Source organism: Plasmodium brasilianum, chromosome 8 (assembly GCF_023973825.1).
Source record: "Plasmodium brasilianum strain Bolivian I chromosome 8, whole genome shotgun sequence".
Classification (NCBI taxonomy): Eukaryota; Apicomplexa; class Aconoidasida; order Haemosporida; family Plasmodiidae; genus Plasmodium; species Plasmodium brasilianum.
In genome coordinates this window covers 1,521,731-1,545,870 of record NC_090121.1, presented here as the reverse complement: position 1 = coordinate 1,545,870, position 24,140 = coordinate 1,521,731, and the positions used below count along the sequence as shown (strand labels likewise).

Here is a 24,140-nt window from a genome sequence, read left to right as displayed (position 1 = left end):
CCGCGTATGTTCATTTGGCCCATTTCTTTTCAATTTTTTTTTTTTTTTATTAACGATAAAATAAAGTGGGGGTAGCCACTTTGAGGTTTTAATTCAAATTGTTCGAGTTCTAAAAGTTTACTTTTTTTTTTTTTTTTTTTTTGGGCTTATGGAATAAATTTGGTTTAGCCTTTTCAGAGTTTAACTTTACTGCTTTGCACTGTTTGCTTGTCAAAAAATGGTTTCATAAAATTAGATTTCCAGAATAGCACTTCTCCACACGCATAAGCGAATATCCGCATAAGCGCATACATGTATTAACAGATAAAGCTTTTTTTCCTGGTCCGCTTCTTCTCATTGTGTTCCTATTTGTAGTCAGGCATTCACACTCTGACATAATGAGTTCAAACAATTCTACTCCTTCCTTTTTTTTTTTTTTTTTTTTTTTTTTTATTCGTTTACACTCTCATCAATTGTGTAATTAGTAACCCATTTTAAATACACACTTGTGCTTGAGCTTGTTACAAGTATTTTTTATATATGCATATATACGTATATATGCGTACATTTGCACATAGGCCATTCATACATGAGTAAGGTGCGCATGTTCCTAGTACTACTTCCAAATACATACATTTCGAAAGGGGTACAAGAACAGGAAAAGCCTGTGACGCATATGTACCTAAAGAGAAAATTTATCATTTAAAAAATATGAAAATAACGAAAGTACTTTTTTGTTTGATATGTACTTTATATTTGGCATATGTAAAATGCAATACCATTAAGGATAAACTATTTAGAAATATAAGAAATAAAACAAAGTTTATAATATTAAACGAACCCATAGTCCATCTAACCTTCGGTGAACGTTTACTACATAGTCTAATATTCGATTTGGAGCTTGACACCAATTTGTATACTCTTGATGAGGAACTTCTCAACCTGCAAAATTTAAAGCACACTAGTATCTTTCACCTGTTAGCTGATACATACGAGCAAATAAAAGGGAAAGATGTAAACGGAGCATCAAATGGAGCATCAAATGGAGCATCAAATGGAGCAGCAAATGGAGCAGCAAATGGAGCAGCAAATGAAGCAGCAAACGGAGCAGCAAATGGAGCAGCAAATGGAGCAGCAAATGGAGCATCAAATGGAGCAGCAAATGGAGCATCAAATGGAGCAGCAAATGGAGCAGCAAACGGTGTAAACAAAGGAAAGACCATTCGGTATATATACATCGGGACAGCTTACTCCCGCATACATCCACAGAACCTTGAGTTGTTCCTTCGAATGCTGGATAAGTACATATACAATGAATCCATTTACAAAAAGGGAAACATACATGTTAAGGCGATACTGGAAGAATACAACAGACAAGTGAAAGAAAAAGTCGAAGAAAAGCAAAGAATGAATAATGTATTAAGTAAAAACAGCAATGGTAAAAATAATCATTTAAATAATATAGAAGAGATGCTCCAAAGAGAAAAGAAATTTTTTTTAAATAACGATGATAATGGTAGTGATAAGTATATCATTGAGAATGATACTTACAAGGGGTTACTTATCGGGTATGGGTTTAATGATAAAAACCCGTCTGTACTTCACAACAATCATTTAAATAAAGATTTTCTTTTCCCCTCTCTTAATAGTGGCATCATAATAGATTTAGTATTGTTGAAAAATGTTTATGACCATTTTCAAAAGTCGAAGGAGAAAGATGAACATTATTTCTCTTCTAATATACACCCTGATCCTATTTTCGAAATAACGAAATATGTTGATGAACATTTCAATGTACAGTTAACACACTTTGACAATTGCTGCTTGAGTGATGAGAGCAATGTGCACCTACTGGACAACGAAATGAGCGATTTTGAAATTTACAAACGCGATCAAATTTTGCATTTGTTTAAAGATAGCAAGGCAGAGGTATCTGGCACAAATTGGACCATACAGGGGGGGAAACAAGGCGGTGATAAGCTTAGCCAAGATACACGGAGCAATGATAAGCAGACCTCCAACGAACAATCCTCCAACGAACAATCCTCCAATGAACAATCCTCCAACGAACAATCCTCCAACGAACAATCCTCCAATGAACAATCCTCCAACGAACAATCCTCCAATGAACAATCCTCCAATGAACAATCCTCCAACGAACAATCCTCCAATGAACAATCCTCCAACGAACAATCCTCCAACGAACAATCCTCCAATGAACAATCCTCCAATGAACAATGCGAGGACGCGGTGGACGTGGTGCTCGGCTACTTCAACCTGTTTTACCCCGTGTCTACCTGTGTGAGTTACTCTATCAGATCAAAGAGGGAGTCGTTCGTCGATTTCGATAAATTCCACATGATGAGTATCGAAAACGATTTGAAGTTGAAACAGTATATGGTTGAAACAGAAGGAATAGAGTTCAAGTCGTTGGATGAGTACAAAATGAAGCTAAACAGAATAAATAACAAATATGATAAGTTATTAGATGAAAATGAAAATAATTTAAGTTATCAAAATTTATTAATAGGGGTTAAAACAAGTATAAATATAGAAAACGATAGAATACCACATATAAAAAATACATATGATAATAAAGAAAATACCAAAAAGATTTTCCAGAATTTTAAATATGACAGTAAATTAAAAGAAGAAAAAGCAGGAACACATGTACTTAATATGGAATATTTAAAAAGTGCATTTGACTCAGAGGATGTTCATATAGATGTAATATACATGTCAGATAAAGAGAGTTCTACATATGATACATTATTATATTACAACAAAGAAATTACTACAAAAGATGGATTATGTGAAAAGTTAAAGCATATGATTTATTATTTTTATGAAGAGTATATTGATAAAAATTCGAGAAAAAGATTTTTTTTTATTGCTGATGATGATACATTTGTAAATACAAAAAATTTAGTTGATGTAATTAACTTAACATTAAATGGATGTATTCATTCGAGGAAGTACATGTATGACAAGTATGTGAAAAGCTTTGAGTTTTTAAAAGACAGTGAAGCTTCTTTTCTTCAAAATTTTCCGAACAATAAATCATTGCGTTTGTATAATTATATAAAACGAAATTATTTAGAGACCATTATGCTGTTGAAAAAGTATGATTATATTCCGATATATTGCAAAAAAGGTAGTGGAGCAAACACAGGGGTAACATCCAACAGTGCATATGATGTTACTCCTATTTATCTGGGTAATCGTTATAATTATTTCTCATCCGCGGATGAAGGCAAATTTCATTATGATTACTTAACAGGAGGTGCAGGAATATTAATGAACGATGAAGCGGTAAAAAGAATTTACTCTTGTAATAATTGCACTTGTCCTTTGAATAGTTCATATGCAGATGATATAATTTTAGGTGAATGGATGAAAAATTTAAATATATTGCCAATAAATTTTGAAGGATTTTTTCAAAATAGCCCCCATGAATATAATAAAATATATTTAAATACACTCGTGCCAATAAGTTTTAACAAATTAAATAAAGAAAACACACCTGAAGAAACAAAGAAATTGTTTTTTCATCATTTAGTAAACTACAATAAAGAAGCAACTACGACAAGTAGAGATTCCTATATAGACTACTTAGACAGAAATCATAAAAATTTTACCGACCATGTGTTTCACTATTACTTTTACCTTACCAAATTAGACAAAAACGATACCAATAAATTACTAAAAGATTTATTCAAAGTTATTAATAAGATGTATGATAAGATCCAATCAAGTACAAAATACAAGCGTATATTCAATTTGAACAAATTCTTTATGAAGGAAGTACAAGAAAGGGTATATTTTCAAAAATCGGGGGCTAACACCAATACAAGGGGGAGGAAAAAAAGAAAAAAAATGTATACAAATAATTACGTTCAGAGGAGGGAGGTAGATTCACCACCCTCGTTGGAAGGAAAACAGAGAGATGAAACGGATGAAGTGGATGAAGTGGATGAAGCGGATGAAGTGGATGAAGCGGATGAAGCGGATGAGGTGGACGAATCGGATGAATCGGATGAATCGGATGAGGTGGACGAATTTAATGAAGATTATTATGACTATGATGAATTCTTAGAACAAATAAGGACTCAAAAAAGAAGTAGTGAAAAGAAGAGCAGCTGGTCATCAAATAAAAGCAGACCTGAAAGCAAGGACGAATTGGCTGGTCCAACTCCTCCTGACAAGGGAGAAACTTCAAATGTCAACCCAAATGAACACAACAATGATGAATTGTAAAATTGGAGAGCTCCAGTTTTGTCTCTTCCAAAGGAAAACATGTTAAGAAGCTTTTTGTAGAAAATTTGCTTTTTCGTACGGTCTTTTTTTTTTTTTTTTTTTTTTTTTTACATTCTCAAAAGTCCACATATATATGTATGTATGCATCTATATGTATAAAATTTTTGCTGATAAGCAGCAGCGACGCCTTACTTCGAAATTGCATAATTTGTGGAGTATTAAAACTTGACAAATTCAAACTTGTGTGCGTTTGTCCGTCCCTACGTATATGTACATAGTTATAGTTATCATACAAGCCACGAATTTGTCATTTTTTCCCGTATTATCTTGAAAAAAATACAGCATGTGTTTGGGTAAAATCGAAATGGAGAGACCTATTTGTTGTTGATCCCTTTTAATCGGCTTTTAAAATAATGGTGCATACATTTTGAATCTAATCGAAGTGCTTTTTCTTTTATTATGTACTACTTGAATACAAAAAATATCTCAGTTGTTGAAAAAAAAAAAAAAAAAAAGAAGCACCACAAGAAACATCAATCATACGGAGCAATGTTAAATTATTATTTCATATGAGCAATTTTGTTAATTACACACGCATAAACAAAGTTTATTTTGTTATACTTTATCTTTTTTATTTTTTTTTTTTTTTTTTTGATTTATTTTGCTTCGTTTTATTGTTCTTTCTTTTATTTATTTATTTTTTTAAAAAAACGGACAAACTGTTTCGCGGGTGAGATATCCCCTACCATGTGCAAAACGAAATAGTCTCATATAAATGAATGCATTAAAAAAAAAAAAAAAAAAAAGGTATTGAGGAATGACAAGCAATTCCAACGTTACTTTCCTTTATTCAGCATTTATATACAAAAACAAACAAAGAATTAAGAACTTGCTTTTCAACAAAAATAAACAAGCATTGCGCTCTCGCTGTTTTTCTAAGTCATACATATATGGCGTATTTATATATAAATGTATGATTATGTGTATGTGTATATGTATGCGTATGTTTGTATATAAAAAGAAAGTCTCCACATAAGTCTTTCCTAAATTTTTTTTTTTTTTTTTTTTTTTTTTTTTTTTTTTTGCAACACCAAGCCGTCTAGCCGCTTTTCCTCCCTGCTTGGTTGTACGACAAGTCGGGAGAACATTCCCTGTAATACATAGACCTCAACTGAAAATTTGCGTTCCGAATCGCCGAGATATTAACAGGCTGAAAGAAAATATAGTCCTCAGAATCAGAATTAGTATATGCATTCATTCCATTTGTAACTTGAACCACAAAATTGTTATTCATATAACAGTTTTTTACAGCTTCAAAAGAGTTTAAAGACTTTTCTTTAATATCTTTAGATTCATAAAAAGAATCTTTTTTTCTTGTTAAAACGTTGTACAGGTAACTGTATGCTTTAATTAGTCTTTCTCCTTTGTAATTATTCCATTTATTATTTAAAATTTCCAAATTTTCATCCTCACATAAAATGGACATATCAAATATTCTGTCATCATCAAAGTTATTATTAGTATTATTTTCGACAGAATAATCATTATAATTAATTTTTTCACTATTATTTTCATTTATCATATTATGAACAATCTTTTTTAAATATAAATTTTCCCTCAATACATTATTTTCTTCAATATCACTCATGACATCGTCCTCACTGAAATAGCCCCCTCCTCCTTCCTCTTCTTCCGTCTCGTTTTCCTCCATTTGCTTCTTCTCTCCCTTCTTCTGGTGCTCTATTATAGTACTACGTTCATACGGATTTCCTTCCTCCTCCACATTTCTGCCTTCTGTCCATTCGGACATCTCATCCCTGTTTTTATCCTTCACAAATAGAGGTATGTTGTCATAGTTACTCAACTGTGATAACGGTAGAGGCAACTCCAGCAGGTGATGTTGCTTCTGATGTTCCTGCTGCTTCTTTTTGTTCTCATCATGGTTGTTATACGACAAGGTAAGTGTGAGTAAAATTTTCGAAAGACAATATCTCACATAATTAATCCGCAGTAAGTCAAACTTATTAACACGAGCACCCCTTACATTATCGCCTATGGCTTCTGAGCTGGTATTACTACCACCGGGATATGTCTTGGACTTCAACTTGGATTTATTGTTTTTCGTGTTAATAAAAATTATTTCTTTTGAATCAAAGATTTTCACTGATAGTATATCACACCCAAGTAAATTTGTACTCGTTTGAAAAATTATATTATCATGAAATGGTAAGGATGTTAAAAAGAAGGTAAGAAAATAAGCCATTGGAATAACTGTAGCGTAATTTACCCATGTATATGAGATATTAGCACAATTGTAATCAATACTTGCACAAACAGCAAAAATTTCAGATGCCTGATTTTCATATATATTTTTTTTCGGGTCATAACTAAATGGACATAGAGATAAAAAACCAAGTACTGACCTAAAATTCAAATTGCACTTTAATTTTTTTTGTTTGCTTTTTTTGTTCAATGTGCTGTACGTGCTGCTTGATCCGCCTTTGTCATCCCTCTCCTCCTCAACCTTTACGTCGTCCACGATAGGATCATCTGTTTTTCTATACGGGTTATTGTTGTTATTGTTGTTGTTATTGTTGTTATTGTTGTTGTTATTGTTGTTGTTGTTGTTGTTGTTGTTGTTGTTGTTGTTGGAGCTGTTTTTCACTTCCCCTGGGGAGTTACAACTTCCTTCTTTATCACTGCGATTAGAGGTATCAGCGGCATCTCTCCCATTTCTACTACTACTACTGCTGCTTCTGCTACTACTGCCATCTTGCGCACTGTCCATCATGGCCTCTTTTTCGCACTTCTCTAAGCCTTTTCCCCTACTACTATTACTATTACCACCACCCTGTTTTCCATTTTTTCCATTTTTTCCCTTTTTTATTTTGTAGTTATCTTTGTCTAGAAGAAGCCACTTGACTAGAAACAAATGCTTCGGCTTCTTCAGTTCGTACTTATGAACGAAATAGTCATTCACATCGTTTATGCCTTTACCACCACGAACACTACTACTATTACTTCTACCGCTACTGTTATACAGTGGCATGGGGAAGGACCATCTCCCATTTGAAAACATGTTAATAATACTTGTACATAAAAACACATTATTAATTTCATCTTTTTTATTTATGCACACTGGCACATATGCATGCACGTCTAGTATTAGGTTTAGAATGTTATTATAAAAATTTGTAAAAATATTTCTTTCGACATTATTATTATACATGTAAATCAGTTCAGCTCTAATCATTTCTATTATTTCTGTGCACTGTTTCATATTTATCCCATTTGAAGAAAAGCTGTTAAATTCATTTAGAGCAAACTGGTTGTTGTTACCATTTTTAATCATTCTATTTAGGGTATGATACGAACCATTTGCACTGTTTCCATTTATGTGAAGATTTTTCATTAACAGGGGAGAGGTGGCAGTGCTAGTAGTAATAGTACTAGAAGTATTAGTCGTAGTCGTAGTAATAGTAGCAGTACCGTTGTTTCGGTAATCATCATGGACAACGTAGAGATTACCACCCGTGTCTTCATATCTTTGACTGTCCATGTAGTCATGTGTGCAAACAGGGTAATTCGCATGGATATCTGCATTGCTGCTTCGGTTTCCACTTTGATAACTGCCTCTATGGCAACTTCTTAACCCGTTCAGGTAACTGTTCACACCCTTGTTGTTAAAATGAACGATGTACATACCTCTATTGTGATAAACATCGAGCGATAAGTATGGACACATGATATATAACCCCCTTTTCAAAATATTTATGTCGAATATGTTTACACCGCTAAAATATATGCAGTCTTTCGTATTTAACCTCCTTTCAGTCATAAAATTTAACACACTCAATAACTTTTTGCTCTTCTTTTTTCCCTCATTCATGTCTTTAAGTGATAGATTAGGGGTACCGTGTATAAAGAGAGGGGAAAAAGCTAAGGCGAATAAAAACTTCAAGTAAAGATTTTCATTCGTGTGGTGATCATAATGCGCGTACTTGCTTACTATACGAAAGACATTTCCCTCATTCACATCATCCCCCATGTTACCACTACTCCACATATTTACATCCTCCTCCTTCTCCTTCTCCTTCTCTCTCATCCTATTTACACTGCTCACATTATGATTTTCGTCTAGGCCATTAATCCCTCTCTGATCACTTCTAACCTTCCCTATTTCCCCCCTTAGCAAATTCAACAAATAGCGGGTGGACCTATACGCATTGCTGCCATAGCTAACTATTTTAAGCATTTTTCTACACATATTTTCGACGCTATTGATTACACATAGTAATTTCTTCACATTTATATAATTTTTTTTATTCATGATGGAACATGTATGAATGTAATAATTTTTCAAATCGTTTTTATTAAATTTGTTTTTCTTTCTTAACTCTTGAATGTAAAGTAAAAATATGCATAACCATTCTATAAAAACATTTCTTAACATGATTGGTTCTGAATATGTTTTTCCATCAAAATATTCTTTTTGTTTTAATAATAATTCTAAGAATACACCATATGAATAAATATTTCTAGAGGAATATAAATTAAATGTAGGGAATATATCATTTGTATTTAATATACTAATAATTATTATAGTATCAAATGTTAAGTCTAATATAACTCCATATAATAGTAATTTACATAAGTTAAAACTTAAATTAAATCGTATCATTATTTGTCCAATAATTGAAATAATTATTTTATCTTTTATTTTTATAATGGCCTTCATTTGTTCTAATTCGTATCTAGTATTTTTGATTTTTTCCCTAGATGGTTTTTCTATAATCATACCCAGAACGTGATATATATTTAGCCTGTTCTTCATTCCTTTCTCATTCATCATCCTCCCATTCTCAGTGGTTCCGCTACTAAATACAGCACTAGTGCTAATAGCAGTTTCACCATCCCTTTCGCTAATACACTGACCTCTTCTTCCCAATAGAGTATTTAACACTGGCATGCTCTTCAAAATATACAAATATAACAAGTGCAAACTGTGCGTATATATTTCCGATAACTTGTGGTCCCTTAATAAGTTTAAAAAGTGCTTACTGATCATTCTAATGCATATACCATGACAAGTTCTACCACACCTACCTTTCCTTTGTTCCATGGAAGATTTGTTTATCCATTTTTTCACTAAAATATGCGCTTTTTTTTTCGTATTATATTCAATATTTTTTTGAATACAAAAATCAATAACTAGTCTTACATTAGGAATAGTAATAGAACTCTCGGCAATATTTGAGGATAAAAAAATCTTGATATCAGAGTCATTTCCTTTTAATTTACTAATAGTATTATCATATAAACAACTATGTAACATATGAATATGGAATTTAACATTATAATTATGACCTCCATTATTTATAGTCATACTTAATTGATGATACATGTCCGTTATATCTTGCATACCAGACAGGAATATTAAAACGCTATCCCCCTTTAAACATAAATTGTATACTAAGTCTAAACAAAGCGTAGATATATTTGAAAAAACATTCGCTGGAATTATTTCATCTACATCTAAATCTCTGTTCTCTGAATGAATCAAATTTTTATTATTAAACATGTGTATATTCTTATCATATTCATTTTTTATTTTGTATAACAACATTTCTGAATTTTTCGACAGCTCCAGCTTTGTATAATTCTTTTTTCTAAGGATGTACTCTATTACTCTTTCGTGCACATGCTCCGTCTTCGTGTCTTCTGTATCATCAACAATGCCGTTACCACTTCCATCACCACCACTGCTGCTTGCAACACTAGCATTGCTCATGCCCTTCCTTGCGTATTCTATAATATCTTCTATGTAAAATGTATCTATATTATAAATTTTCGTACCTATAAATATGCTATCCATCTTTATATTATCATGCTGGAAGTAGGAATAAAATAAATCTCTCTGCATAGTTGCTGACATAATAATTAATTTAAACATGTGCTCCTCCTTATCCTTATTATGTAAATATAATTTTATAAATAATAATACAATATCTAAGAGTATACTTCGATCATGTATTTCATCAATAATTACATGTGTAAACCTTTTGTATATATTTTTATGATGCAAAAATAGTTTAAATAAATACCCTATAGTTATATATGTGATAACAGTTTTCTCGGGGTCATATAAAGATTCACCTGATATTCTATATCCTATCTTACCACCTAACTTTTCATTAGTCAGTTCTGATAATATTTTTGATAAAGCTATACAAGCAATTCTTCTTGGCTCAGTTACAATAATATTTATTTTTTTTTTATTTTTTTTTAAAATATCTTCTAGTAAAAATCTCGGAACACATGTAGATTTACCTGACCCCGTTTCACCATGAATAAACGTAATGTCATTTGCTTCTACCATCCTTAAGATATCTTCTCTCAATTTGTAAATCGACAATCTCTCTATATTCTTTTGAGCATTATTTCTAATATCTTCAGTCAACAATATTTTCTTTCTAACTAAACAATTTTTATTTTCCTTTATATGTTCATCTACCAAATGAGGGGGATCTGATTCGCAAACATCATCCCCTTCAATGTTTGCAAATGGAGCATTGTTCGCTCTCGGTGAACATGCACTACTGCCCCTGTGAAGGGCATTCCTTTGAATATCCCTCTTGCTATTATTATCATAGCAGCTGCTCCTGTGGATAGTGCTACTACCATTACAGTTACTGTCTGCCTCTTTATAATACATACTGTTTCCATGCCTATAATTTACATAACCATTTCGATATTTACCCCCTATTCTGTTATCCTTTCTTCTTGTTTTATTTTCTCTATCTCTATGTCCATTTCCATTCCTATTTCCAGTCCCATCGCTTGCTTCAAAATTGGATATGCACCTTTCTGAGTCTCTGTCATATTTACTGTGTCTTCTTGAGTCCCTGTTGTAGTTTCCCTGTTTCGTTTTATGCTCATAGGAATGCCGATGAAGGTAAGATAGATTAGGCTGATATGGCCTATTATGATGCTGATTTGTCTGATTAGGCCTGTTAGGGCGATAATTCCAACTGTTATCTGCGTGTATACCTAAACTTCCTTTTACCTTTCTCTCATTACTAACTGCTTCATATGGCTGGCAATGAAAAGATAAATCATCTCTCTCCCACTCATTACACATCATATTTTCATCAGTAGTTCTATTTGCTGTATTACGCCTTAATGGGGAAATTCGTTTGTATGCTTCATGCTTAGGATCATCATTCCCCTCAATACCTTTAGCATAACTCTGTCCGTACTTGCTATTATAATTTTCATAAATACAGTTATAATTGTTATACTTCCCCGAGTCATTCTTATAATTTTTTGGCAGTGAACAATTTTCATTATAAACACCACCGTAATTATAATTAAGGAGATTATTCATGTTATGCTCATAATTAAGTTCTCTTTCCTCATTATTTTGTACATAATTATAATAATCATCCTCATTATGGTTTCCATTACAACCGTCTTTATAACTACCGTTATCCATTGCATAATTTACTTTGTCATTTGTTGTACATCCCCCTTCTATTTTTTTCAAATGATCATTATTCTTTCGTATACCATCCTCCATTGTTTTATCAACTAGATGTGATAAATCGTCAGCTCGATTTCTACTTTCCTCAATATTTTTCCTAACTAGTTCATATTCTTCATTTTCAAAAAAATACAAATTGTCGTTTCTGCTATCCTGCAATATATAATCCTCCCCCTTTACGTTGTTATTGGGTTCTGAACAGTTCACCTCAACTGGGTTATGCTTATCACTATTCTTATCGATGCTATTGCCAATAAAACTGTTACTACTCCTATTATTATTGTGCACATCACTCCCCCTAACATCAGATGCATTTATCCGCGTACTGTTCATACTGTTTTCCTTCAGAGACTGAGCCCCGTTCACAACACTGAAAAAGGGATTAGAATTCGTTCCTTTATATTTATTACTTCTACATTCATTCCCATTGTAACTGTTATTATCATTATTGTCTATATGTTTACCGTCCATCATGTGAACACTTTTCACCACGTAACATCCATTTGTACTGTGCACACTATTTGTATTATATGAGTGTTTCAAATGGTCGTTACATGGATCGTAATTACTGTATTTATAATAAATTTGTTTGTAGGATAAATTTTTGCCACTGTCATCATTGCCATCACAGATACCATTATCATTATTTGCATCATCATTTTCACACATGTACTTTTCTTTATATCTAATAATATCTTCATCTCTATTATAATATGCGTTTTCTTTTATTGCAGTATTACTTCCTATGGGTCTTTTAAAAAATTGTATTTCTTCTATTTCCTTGTTCTTCCCATTAGCACATCTATTAATCCTTTTTGATGAATTCATTTTATGTAAATCTTGATTTATCTTTTTTTGATATACCATTCCTTTATCATTATCAATATGGTCGTTATAACAGTATGAGAACCTCTTTTTGGTTAATGTGTTTAAATGATTTGGCTTGACTGTATACCTTCTTTTCTTACCTATCGTGTTGTTACATTTCATATTAACTTTTAATATTGCTGTAACGTGTCATATGTACAATTAGCAAACTTAGTGGTGTAATCTCATCTACCTCCTTTTTTTAACATCCTAAATATATTTGTACGAATACTCTCAGTGGAAAATAAGACAAGCAGATGGTACGGGTGTGAGAAGCTGATTGTACTGCCAAACTGGTAAAAAGGGTAGAGAATAAGAAGAAGCAGAAAAGTATCGAGTAAACGTTTTCAGCCTCAGAATGTATGAAAAGGTAATCATCAACGTGGGCATTCAATGAATTGCAGATTTTTCCTGGCTTATGCAGGCCTATGAAGGATTATTAAAAATAAATTAAATGCGAAAGATTTGTAAAAAGGGAAAATACAATTAACATTCACAAGCCTACTTTTATAGAGGTAATCATTTAAAAAGGGATAAATGGATAAATAAATATGCATATATATATATATATATATATATATATATTACGTATGTACATATCATATATATTAATATAAAATTTATTTATATAAATAGTGTAATACAAGATTGTAAAATTTATGCCATAAACACATATGTTCAAAAGGGGCATGGACAAAATGCAAAAAGATGGTGATATAGAAAAGGAGAAAAAGGTATATAAAAATGAATAAAAAATAAGGCAAGAAATATATAAAAAATGAGTGAAGAATTTTATAAAAGATCAGAAAAGAAATTTAAAAAAAATGACGAATGAAATAAATAAAAAATGCAGGAATAAATAAACAAAAAATATGGGGAGAAATTTATAAAAAATGAGGGAAGAAGTGTATAAAGAATTTGAAAAAATATTTGCAAAAAACGAGAAAAAAGAAAAAGAAAAAGAAAAAAAAAAAAAAAAAAAAAAAAAAAAAAAAAAAAAAAAGAAAAAACCTTATTAAGATATTCAAATTATGCAATGAACACTACTCAAAAATAAAACATTAAAAAAATATAATGAAAAATAAAGGAGAAATTTAAAACTCTTTTAAGGTGTATAGGATGACAACTTTTTTTTTTTTTTTTTTTTTATAAAAATAAGTGTAGATAATAATATAAATTTAATATAATATAATATAATAAAAAAAAAAAAAAAAAATAATAAATGCAAGAGGACATAAAAATAAACTAAAAAACATACTCAAATATTAGCAAAAGGAGCAAAAAAATAGTATGTACAACTACCTATATAAATACGTACAAATATTTCTCCCCTAGTTAAAACCGAAAAACAAATTAGAGAGGAAAAAGAACAAAATGAAGTGTTCAAAATTAAAAGGGGCAAATATATTATATAATCCCCAGGTACGCCCTTTCGTTTGAACATTGTTGCACAGGCGATAAATGCATACATACGTGCAAATATATGTGCAGTCGCACGAACATACATGCATACTTAACATATGTAAATATTTCGACCAAACAGTTTTTTGGGGGTGATGTGTTTTTTTCAAAACAATCTTCTTCTCTTTTTAATTCTACGTAGAACAAATTTGCATATTTGTGTTCTCGTATAAATATATGCGCATAACTGTTACATACACAACGATATACAAACAGATATAAATAAGCATTTCTGATACATGCTTTTCCGTTTACATATTTGTTATTATATATTGAGAACCAAACTAATAATATCTTATTTTTCTTTTTTTCCTACTCGAAAACGAGTTTAAAACAGTTATAATAGTATAGGGATATAATATAACGGTTCTGAAGGATTCCCATAAAATAATATTAACAAGTCGGGAAAGAACCCCCAAAAAAAAAAAAAAAAAAAAAAAAAAAAAGGCATATATTCCTCTCATACATTTTATCTTTTCTCTAAGATTTTATCCTCCTAATATAGTTCCTGCTTACCAACTTAACGCCGCTTGTTACAAAACACTTTTTAGAATAAACTAGAACAAGAAGTTAAAGATGAAGCAAAAAAATGAAATGCACACAACGAAAATTACAAATGTACAAATATACAAAGTACCATATATACACATATAGGCATATTAATTAAAAAAAAAAAAAAGTTCATAAAATAAGAGAAAAACAACGAAAATTTTGGCTAGTTGCATATTTAATCTTTTTTTTTTTTTTTTTTTTTCTACAAGTTCACAAGTATGCTTCCTTCTACTGTTCTTTTGTTGGTCTTAATAATAACCCCCTTACCAATTATTACAAAAATATGAGTTAATTAAAAATAAATTTTACCGTTTAAAAACTAAGTCGTAGGTAGCTAGGTTGTAGTGTAATAACGACTTTTTTTTTTTGCAGGTTGCGCAGGTGAAAAAGGAGGATGTACGTGCAATAAAAAAAAATGAAGAAAAATTAAGTAAAAATAAAATGAAGAAAAATTAAGTAAAAATAAAAATAAAATAAAATTAAGTAAAAATAAAATAATATTAGGTAAATATTACATACATACAATGTAAAGATATATTAAAACATAATAGATAGAATAAATGGAATAAGCTCACGAATGGCACAACGACGGGGGGGGGTATGAAAACACCCAGTACTCACCCAATCAATTATTCAATTTGGTCATGTAAGACGCTATATTATCTTCACTGAAATAAGCGTTGATATTTTTTTTCTGCTGAACAGCTTCTATATTTCCGTTGCAGCAAATTGATTGCTCTTCATCTTTATAATTAACATTTTTAATCATCCATTTATTTTCATTTAATAATTTTTCAATTTCTGAATAGTCATGCATATTTAAATACTCCGACATATTTTTCATCGTAATATTTTCAAAACTTAACGATATTGTATTTAATATATATTTTCTAATATTATACGTAAAATTAATAGAATTTTTTAAAAAGGTGTAATCATAATTACTATTATTATTATTATTATTATTATCATCGATACTACTACTACTACCACTGTTTATACATGCCCATAGCTTCTTAAACTGACACTCTTTTATCAAATCATGCAAATATACAATGCTTTTTATGTTATCATCATATATATTGGGGTTTATTAAACTAAGGTAAATATTCATGTCTACTTCATTTATATTATACAAAACGCATACTAAAATTTTCTTAATTACAACTTTATCGTAACAGTGGGGATATAAGCAAAATAACCTTAACAAGGTCAGCATAACTTCATTATCAAAATATTCATTATTTTCAAGTGCTATATCTACATAATCACTCAGTACTTCTGCAAACGGAAAATTAGGAAATATAAAATGAAAAAATACATATGCTTCTTTGCGCTTTTCAGTATTTCTTAATAATGTACACTTAGAATATGCAAGTACCGGTTGGCAGGGGTTTCCCTACAAAGGGTAATTCCCTGTAGCGCTACATGCAAATGAAAATATGCACATGCACTTATATGTATGTACATATGCATATATTTACGAAGTCGCACGAACAACTTCGTTTCAGATTGAACACGCGCAGTGAACGTATGTAAGCATGTATGTCTTTGCAAATGCTTATAATTCCTATAAATACTACGCGCAAGACTTTATTAACATTTTCTTTGCAAAACGGATATATATATTTATGCATACACTTCTTTTTCTTTTCTTTTCTTTTTGTTAAATATTACGGCAAAAGTCGGCGCTCATATTTTTTAAATTATGCCATTTTCTATACTTACTCAGCTTTGACGCATTGAACATCATATGCGGGAAAATTTTTATTGCCTGAACCTCCTCGATAACGCTTCTCACATCCATTGTTAATATTGAAAACCTGTATTATCTGATTAAACAAGAAATGTTTTAAAACTCAACGCGATTTATGCAATTTCGTATCACATACTTGCTTGTACACGTTTGTAATTAAATATATACATATATATATATATATATATACATACAATATTTATATAAATTGTACATGTAACACTAGTTTTCCTATAAATTTTTTATAAATATATGCCAAAAAAATTACGAACAAAAATGTTATGCATTTGTACAAATAATAAAACGAATGTAATATATATGTATATGCATTAAATACATACAAGCTATATATACATATATATTTTATAAATTTATATTATGTACATATATGGCACGTACATACGTATTTTTACATATATGCGTATACGTATGTACAATATATACTTCTAACATTGCAATTATTTTATTATCGACGCAAAAAAAAAAAAAAAAATTCGTAACATCCGTAGTGAACTTCAGTAAAACTAAAAAAAAAAAAAAAAAATATTAGAAAAATCAAAAAGTTTATTATCTTTTATGTTAAATGTTATATTACATAACGTTGATTAAAAAAAAAAAAAAAAAAAGAAAAAGAAAAGGAAAACATATTTTCGAATATTTTCAAAACATGAGAATACTGACTTTTTTTTTTTTTTTTTTATTACATCCGTAGTGTTTCCTTCTATATATATTTATACACAAATGTATATGTATTATATATATATATATATATAAATAAATGTACACATATGTATGTATATTTGTACACATATGTATGTATATTTGTACACATATGTATGTATATTTGTACACATATGTATATATATTTGTACACGCATTATATATTATGTATACGCATTATATATTATGTACACGCATTATATATTATGTACTTACGTGATAAATTAGAAAATAAAGAATTTTTCCCTTTAAGAAAAAATTTTTTGGGAATCCTCGCCTAGTTTCCTTGTACGATATATTTTACCTTTTTTTTATCTGATTATGTATGACTTCTTTTCTTTTTCGTGTTACTTGGATTGATAAAAAAAGTATGAATTAAAAAAATAAAAAAAAAAAAAAAAAAGGGAAAAAAAAACGAATAAGCGCTGCAACTTATATATATGTTATAAATTTCATTTCATAATAATACGAAAAATAAAAAAGAATAAAGTTTAAGGATAAGGAACAAAGAAAACAATAAGATGTTTAAGCTAAGAGAAGGGGGGAAAAAAAAAAAAGGGAATTAAACTGTAAAAGAATTGTATAATTTTGATTTCTGAGATTATACAATATCAAATTTAAGTATACTTAAATTGAAGAAGTAAAATGTATTCTCTTTATGTTAACAACCAACACGGCACTTTAGTTTATCAAAAGGTATAAACCATGTACAAGCGTTTACAGTATATATAATATATATATATATATATATATATGTATTATACACACATTTTTAAAGAATAAAAATATCTTTTTTTTTTTCATGTTATTTGCTATTTTTATATTTTACATGCTTTGGGAGAAAACAAAAAAATATATTTCGAACCTTTTTCTATACGTTACCCAATGGTTATATTATGTGAAAAAAAAAAAAAAAGAACTTACAATTTTTCATATTTGACAACATTTAGCAAAATTTGGTCAATTTTGAAAAATTGATTTTTCTCAGCAAAAAAAATTGTTTTCATTTACACACATAAAAGGTGTGTAAAGGGGGAAACAAAATAAAGCATATATATATATATATTTGCATACTTACGTACATACTTACGTGTAAGCATGACAATTCGTGCTTCGCATTTTTCTGCAAAAACCTTAACTGCACAAGTGATTTTGTATTTTGCTTTAATTTAATTGTAAATATTTTTTTTTTTTTTTTTTTTAAATACAAATTGTAATTGCAGTTTAAATTTCAATTTCAATATTTATTTTAATTTTATTTTTACCATTTATTAGTTTAAATTGTTTTTATAAAATGTTCCTTGCAGCATTTCAGTGAAGAAATAAAATTAAACAGTAATGAAGAAATAAGACTTGCATCCATGTTACATGGTATTTCAACGATTTCTGAAAAAATAAATGTGCATTCATCATTTAATGAAAATAAAAATAATATATTTAAATCTTTGGAAAAAAAGGGCATAGAGGCAATTGAGGGAAATGGTTTTAAAATTCAATGTTTTGATACTTTAACAGGTATAAAAATATTTATTGTCCACAAAGATGACTTAAATGTTGAGGTGAGCACATATTTAAAAAAGGTATATGAATTGTACAGTGACATAATACTGAAAAATCCATTTTACGATATTGATATGCCTATACGTTCTGCAGTTTTTAATGAGCATATTGAGAAGCTTTTTTCAAATATAAATTGACAGGTTTGTATTACTGTATGTAAGAGAAACTATGTGTGCATACACACATATACATGTGCCTGTGTTAATGCATGTGTTTGTGTTTGTGTTTATGTGTATATATACTTATTTACATTATTGTCATTCCTTTTCCAATTTCATTTTTTCAAGCACAGGAGCCCCTGTACGTAATTTATATATTAAATAATTTATATATACATATATATGTTTATGTACATGTATTTATATACACAAAAAGAAGTATAATTCAAGGATTAATACGTACTTTGTATATAAGCATTATCATACAAAAAATATATATATACACTTAGAAAAATAAGAAGAAAGAATAATAATACGAAAAATAAGAAAGAATAATAATACGAAAAATAAGAAAGAATAATAATACGAAAAATAAGAAAGAATAATAATACAAAATATAATAAAAAAAAAAAATATATATATATATATAGAGAGAGAAGGCTTTAAATCCGCACGTGGCTTCAAAACAGAGATAAAATGAGCATGTTTCTTAATATACTTATTTTGCTTGACGCAGCAAGTGTTGCTTTTCTTTCAATAACATTTCTTATGATTAATTTAAATGAAGAGAGCTTACTATTAAGTAAAGCGCACCGAGAAAATGGGAAAAAAGCATTGGTTGCAGCCATATTATTATATGCTGTTTTTTTAGTTTTATTATTTATATACAGAGCGTACAAAAACAAGCGAAAGTTATATAACAACTTTTTTATGAAAAACAGAAACGCACCTAAGTATGTTCAGCTCTCAAGCACGTATTTTTCAGCAAGCGATGATTATGAGCAGTATGAGCTAAGTAAAATATAGCGGAATTTTGTACGAGCGAGCATGCGTTGCACACATGCACATACGCGGGAATCACATTCACACGTATATATACATATATATATATATATATATATATATATATATATATATATATATTATATATATATATATATTATATATATATATAGCAATACGTAAACTCATCAATACACTTATTTATGCACATATCGCGCTGTTCATTTAGTTTAATAAATTATTATGCACCATTAATAAAAAAAGGTAGAGAAAAATTAAAATTATTAAGTGTTCATAATTTTTTTATTTCTTTTTACAATTATAAGTATATTCATTATATGACAATTTTAGCTACCGTTCATAATTTTTTTTCTTTTTTTTTTCTCTTCATTATTATTGCTACGTACTTTTCTTTTATTTTAATTTTATATTTTGAAATAGTCCTGTTTTTTTTTTTTAAATTCCTATGTATGCTATGTATATATATATATATTTTTTTTATTATTTTAAATGTCACAAAATGAGTAAATAACAAATTAACATTTTTTAATATTATAATAATGGAACAATTATTGAAGTAATACACTTTTAGTTGTGATCTGTTTTGCTAATATTTTTTTAAAAATGCAAACTTTAGTAGCTTACTTTTCTCCATATACTTTTTTATTCCTTCTGCGTATTTGCGCATCCGTACGTGTCCTATTTATGTACTTTAATTTTTACGTTTTACCATTTACGTTTTGTTATTTACGTTTTACCAGCTACATTTTTTTCTTTTTATTTTTTTGCCGCTTCGCTATCTGAAATTCTCAAAAAAAACGTTCGTACTTATCCATTAAACGTACGCAGAAAGGGGAAACCTTGAAAAATGTGTATCTCTTCTTTTGAAATACATCGAGCAAGAAAAGAACAAAAAAAATGCATGCAGTTTATTTTCGTTTTAAAATAAACATTTTATGAGTAACATAGGGAAAATAGAATGCTACGGAAATACAAAAACGTAGCACAATACAATAGGCATATAAAATGTGCATGTATTATGCACATGTGCATACGTGTTTGTGAGAAGTATTTTTTTTTTTTTTTTTTTCTCCTTTACCATTTATGAATTTTCGTTTGCTTCAATTAAAATTTATTCAACTATTTCAAACGCGTAAGGTATATGTGCGCTAGTGTGTGTATACGTACACTTATACGTATGTGTAGGTATACGTTTATGTGCAGGTATACGTTTATGTGCAGGTATACGTTTATGTTTACTTATATGTGTGTATAGGCTTGAATACGCAATATGCTTCTTTTGCGCATTTTTTGATGTTGGAAATTTTTTTTTTTATTAGTTTCAGTTAGCACAGTTTCCCAGTTTTTTTATCAAGAATATGTAAATGCGTACATGTTATCGCGGATGAATTTTTTTTTTTTTATGAATGCACATTTGAGTAAATGCTTCCACCACCTGTACAGTTCATAAAAACGGTAAAACATAGGAAATAATAAAAAATAAAATAAAAAAAAAAAAAAGGGAAATTCTTCAAAAAACGCGAAATATTTTAAAATAAGCGAAATTCTTCAAAAAAATGAAAATGCTTAAGCTAAATTACTACCATGGAAGAATATACGAAAAGTACAAAATTAGCAACGTGTTGTCTTTATTAGTTGATAAGCATAAGTTTCAAAACGATAGTATAGATTTTAATGAAATAAGTAATATGAAAAATAATTATAGCATAATGGCACTTTTAGGAAGTCAAATAAAAAACATAAATAATGATATATATAAAGATATCGATACGAATGACATTATATTAGCATTGTCAACATTAAAAAAAGTGGATGAACAAATAGTAATTAATGAGAGCAGAAATAAAAATTATATCTTAGAATTAGCAGAACAAATGTATTATGAATATTCTCAGAAAGGATTAATTACAAATGACAGTACATTTAATTTAAATGACAAGAGAAGTGTTATGAACATAAATTTAGAAATAATGAATGATATAAATAATCAAATTAAAAATTATGAGGGAAAAATTCGTAAATTACTTTCTTATTCAGAGGATCACTTAAAAAGGGATGCTCTACTGCATTACAATGGTATTGGCACGAATGATGAATCTGATAAGTTTAGTTCCATTTTGGGTGAAAACGATATGTACTATAATATGAAACAAAATAAATACTTAGATCGTGATAGAAGCATTTTAAACAAGGACTTATATGATGATAATAATATTAATAATTATGAAAATTATGTGAACTTAAAAAATGAAAAAAGACACAGTACCACTCTGCCTAATGTGTACGACAGTTACAGTTACAGGTACAGAGCCCACTTAAACAACAACAATAGCACCGCTCGTAACGGAAATACGAATGGAAGTAACTTGCACTACTATGCAAAGGAGGGCACAAACAGTACCCAGTGTAATAGCGTCGAAAATGTGAATGGCGATGTAAACGTTTACAGCAACGGGAGCAATAATAATAACCATGGAATGAAGCACAATATTTGCAAGAACTCCTCTACTAGCGTCAGCAGCAATCTAAACAGCAACGTTAAAAATAATAGTAATACGTATCACCAGAGGAGGAGCAGCTGTGATAACGTGTCTCATTACGACTCGGGTGAGAAAAACATATTCAACGATCGAATGAAAATGAACTACTTGAATAGAAAAACACACTATGAAAAAACAGACGAAGAAGACCTATATGAAAACAATCACAGGAGTACCATAATTGGTACTGCTCACCATTTTACAAATAGAATTAGTAATGAATATATTATGAACAGGAAAGGTTTATACGATGCGCGTGGCAATAATAAAATTAGATCAGATGTTTCTGAATACAGCAATATGAACTATAATTATGATGAAAAAAATAAAAACTTATTAAACAAGGATGAAATGAGTTATGATGGCAACAACGCAGAATTTAAAGTAGGCATAAACAGTAACAACAGTAATGATGATGGTAATAATATGAGTGGAAATAATATTATTGGTAATCATGTTAGTGGAATTAACAGTGATCATAATAATAATAATGGTGCCGCATACAACTCCATATACAACATAGGGTTAAAAAAAGACCGCTCACCAAACAATACTATATTTGATAAAAATAAAATCAGTACATGGAACAGTAATGTACTAGCAAATATAGATAAAGCAGAAAAAGAAATTGTCAATAATCATTTAAAAAATTCTATGGCACGTAATGATTATGCTGCTAGAAGAATGAGCTCTATACTTCTAAGTCCAAATGTTCAACAAAGAGAGTTATTATTTAGCAAAAGAAAATCGTATGAAAAACCAAGTATTGAAAAATTTATTAATAGAAATTCACATAATTATAACAGTGATATGTCACTAAACAAATATAGTACATTAGGTCAAAGAAAGAATTATACATCAGACACAAATAATAACAGTAGTTTTATTATAAGTAGTGCAAATAAACAGAACATGTTAGAGGAAGACTCCTTCAATGTAGTAGGTGATTTTGATAATAACCATTTTCCTCCAAAATCGAAAATTAATTATTTAAGGGAAAATTATTTAAGTGATAATAAATATATGAATTACCCTATGTCTGAACGAAATAACAATTCTAGTACACCATTAAATACAGATAACCTTAGTAACTTCTCACGAAATGTGCATAAATCCGTTGAATCGAATTTGAATATGTACACAAATAAATATTCGAGAGCACTAGATATAAATGATTTAAATAGCAATACTAGTAGGAATTATGTAAATAGTTCGAATAGCTTAAAAAGCGACCGTACCACAATGAGAGATAATTATGCAAAAATGCTCGAAAGGTCTAAATCGCTAACGTCCAATATCTACAGGGTACCTGTGACGCACACCTACTTGCGGGCAAATATGTGACGGGCCTTCGTTTCGCGTTATGATAAAAAAAAATATATACACACATATATATATATATATATATGTATATTTATTTGTTTATATGCTACCCTTTTCTTTTACCTTTTGATTCATTTAATCAGCTTAAAGTACCGAGTAACTGCATATACATTTTTGTAACTTCCCTCATTCAAACTTTTAAATAATTTACCTTGTTGTGCATATTTTTTTTCGTAAGATGTTCAATTTTTTTTTATATTTTTATTTTTTTTTTTTTCGTTACTTCACATTGTTACATTAAGGATAAAATTTAACTTGAAAACAAATTTGCAAAACTGAGTTGAAAATGAGAAATAAGAAAAAATTTCCCAAATGTTTATTTCTACTTTTATTGTGTATATAAAATTGAAAGCATATATTGCATAGGCTTTAATGTATTTTTGTTTTTCGTGTCCAAATTTGTGATTTATTAAATTAATGTATTTTTAGGTGATTATGTTGAGGAAACTAGCCATAAGGATGTACCAAATTTTTTTTTTTTTTTTTTTTTTTTTTTCTTTATAAAAAATGTGAACGTTCATAATAATGACCAGAATTTTATTAACGTGCAAGGTTATTTT

At 29.3% G+C, this 24,140-nt stretch overlaps 5 protein-coding genes across 5 annotated transcripts; 3 read left to right on the top strand and 2 right to left on the bottom strand.

Moving 5' to 3' along the window:
* Positions 1-690: 690 nt before the first annotated feature.
* On the top strand, positions 691-4,236 carry MKS88_002493 (parasite-infected erythrocyte surface protein; the record flags this gene model as incomplete). The annotated part of the gene is made up of 1 exon (XM_067215507.1): positions 691-4,236. One exon carries the CDS (start codon positions 691-693, stop codon positions 4,234-4,236), a length of 3,546 nt encoding a protein of 1,181 aa, XP_067073927.1.
* A 1,099-nt stretch (positions 4,237-5,335) lies between these two features.
* On the bottom strand, positions 5,336-12,769 carry MKS88_002492 (ATP-dependent RNA helicase DHX57; the record flags this gene model as incomplete). The annotated part of the gene is made up of 1 exon (XM_067215506.1): positions 5,336-12,769. One exon carries the CDS (start codon positions 12,767-12,769, stop codon positions 5,336-5,338), a length of 7,434 nt encoding a protein of 2,477 aa, XP_067073926.1.
* Positions 12,770-15,284: 2,515 nt separating this feature from the next.
* MKS88_002491 (eukaryotic translation initiation factor 3 subunit K) lies at positions 15,285-16,466 on the bottom strand (the record flags this gene model as incomplete). Its single annotated transcript, XM_067215505.1, has 3 exons — positions 15,285-15,940; positions 16,041-16,058; positions 16,388-16,466. 3 exons carry the CDS (start codon positions 16,464-16,466, stop codon positions 15,285-15,287), a joined length of 753 nt encoding a protein of 250 aa, XP_067073925.1.
* A 1,314-nt stretch (positions 16,467-17,780) lies between these two features.
* On the top strand, positions 17,781-18,832 carry MKS88_002490 (trafficking protein particle complex subunit 4; the record flags this gene model as incomplete). Its single annotated transcript, XM_067215504.1, has 2 exons — positions 17,781-17,831; positions 18,443-18,832. 2 exons carry the CDS (start codon positions 17,781-17,783, stop codon positions 18,830-18,832), a joined length of 441 nt encoding a protein of 146 aa, XP_067073924.1.
* A 2,381-nt stretch (positions 18,833-21,213) lies between these two features.
* On the top strand, positions 21,214-23,541 carry MKS88_002489 (uncharacterized protein; the record flags this gene model as incomplete). The annotated part of the gene is made up of 1 exon (XM_067215503.1): positions 21,214-23,541. One exon carries the CDS (start codon positions 21,214-21,216, stop codon positions 23,539-23,541), a length of 2,328 nt encoding a protein of 775 aa, XP_067073923.1.
* Positions 23,542-24,140: the final 599 nt, after the last annotated feature.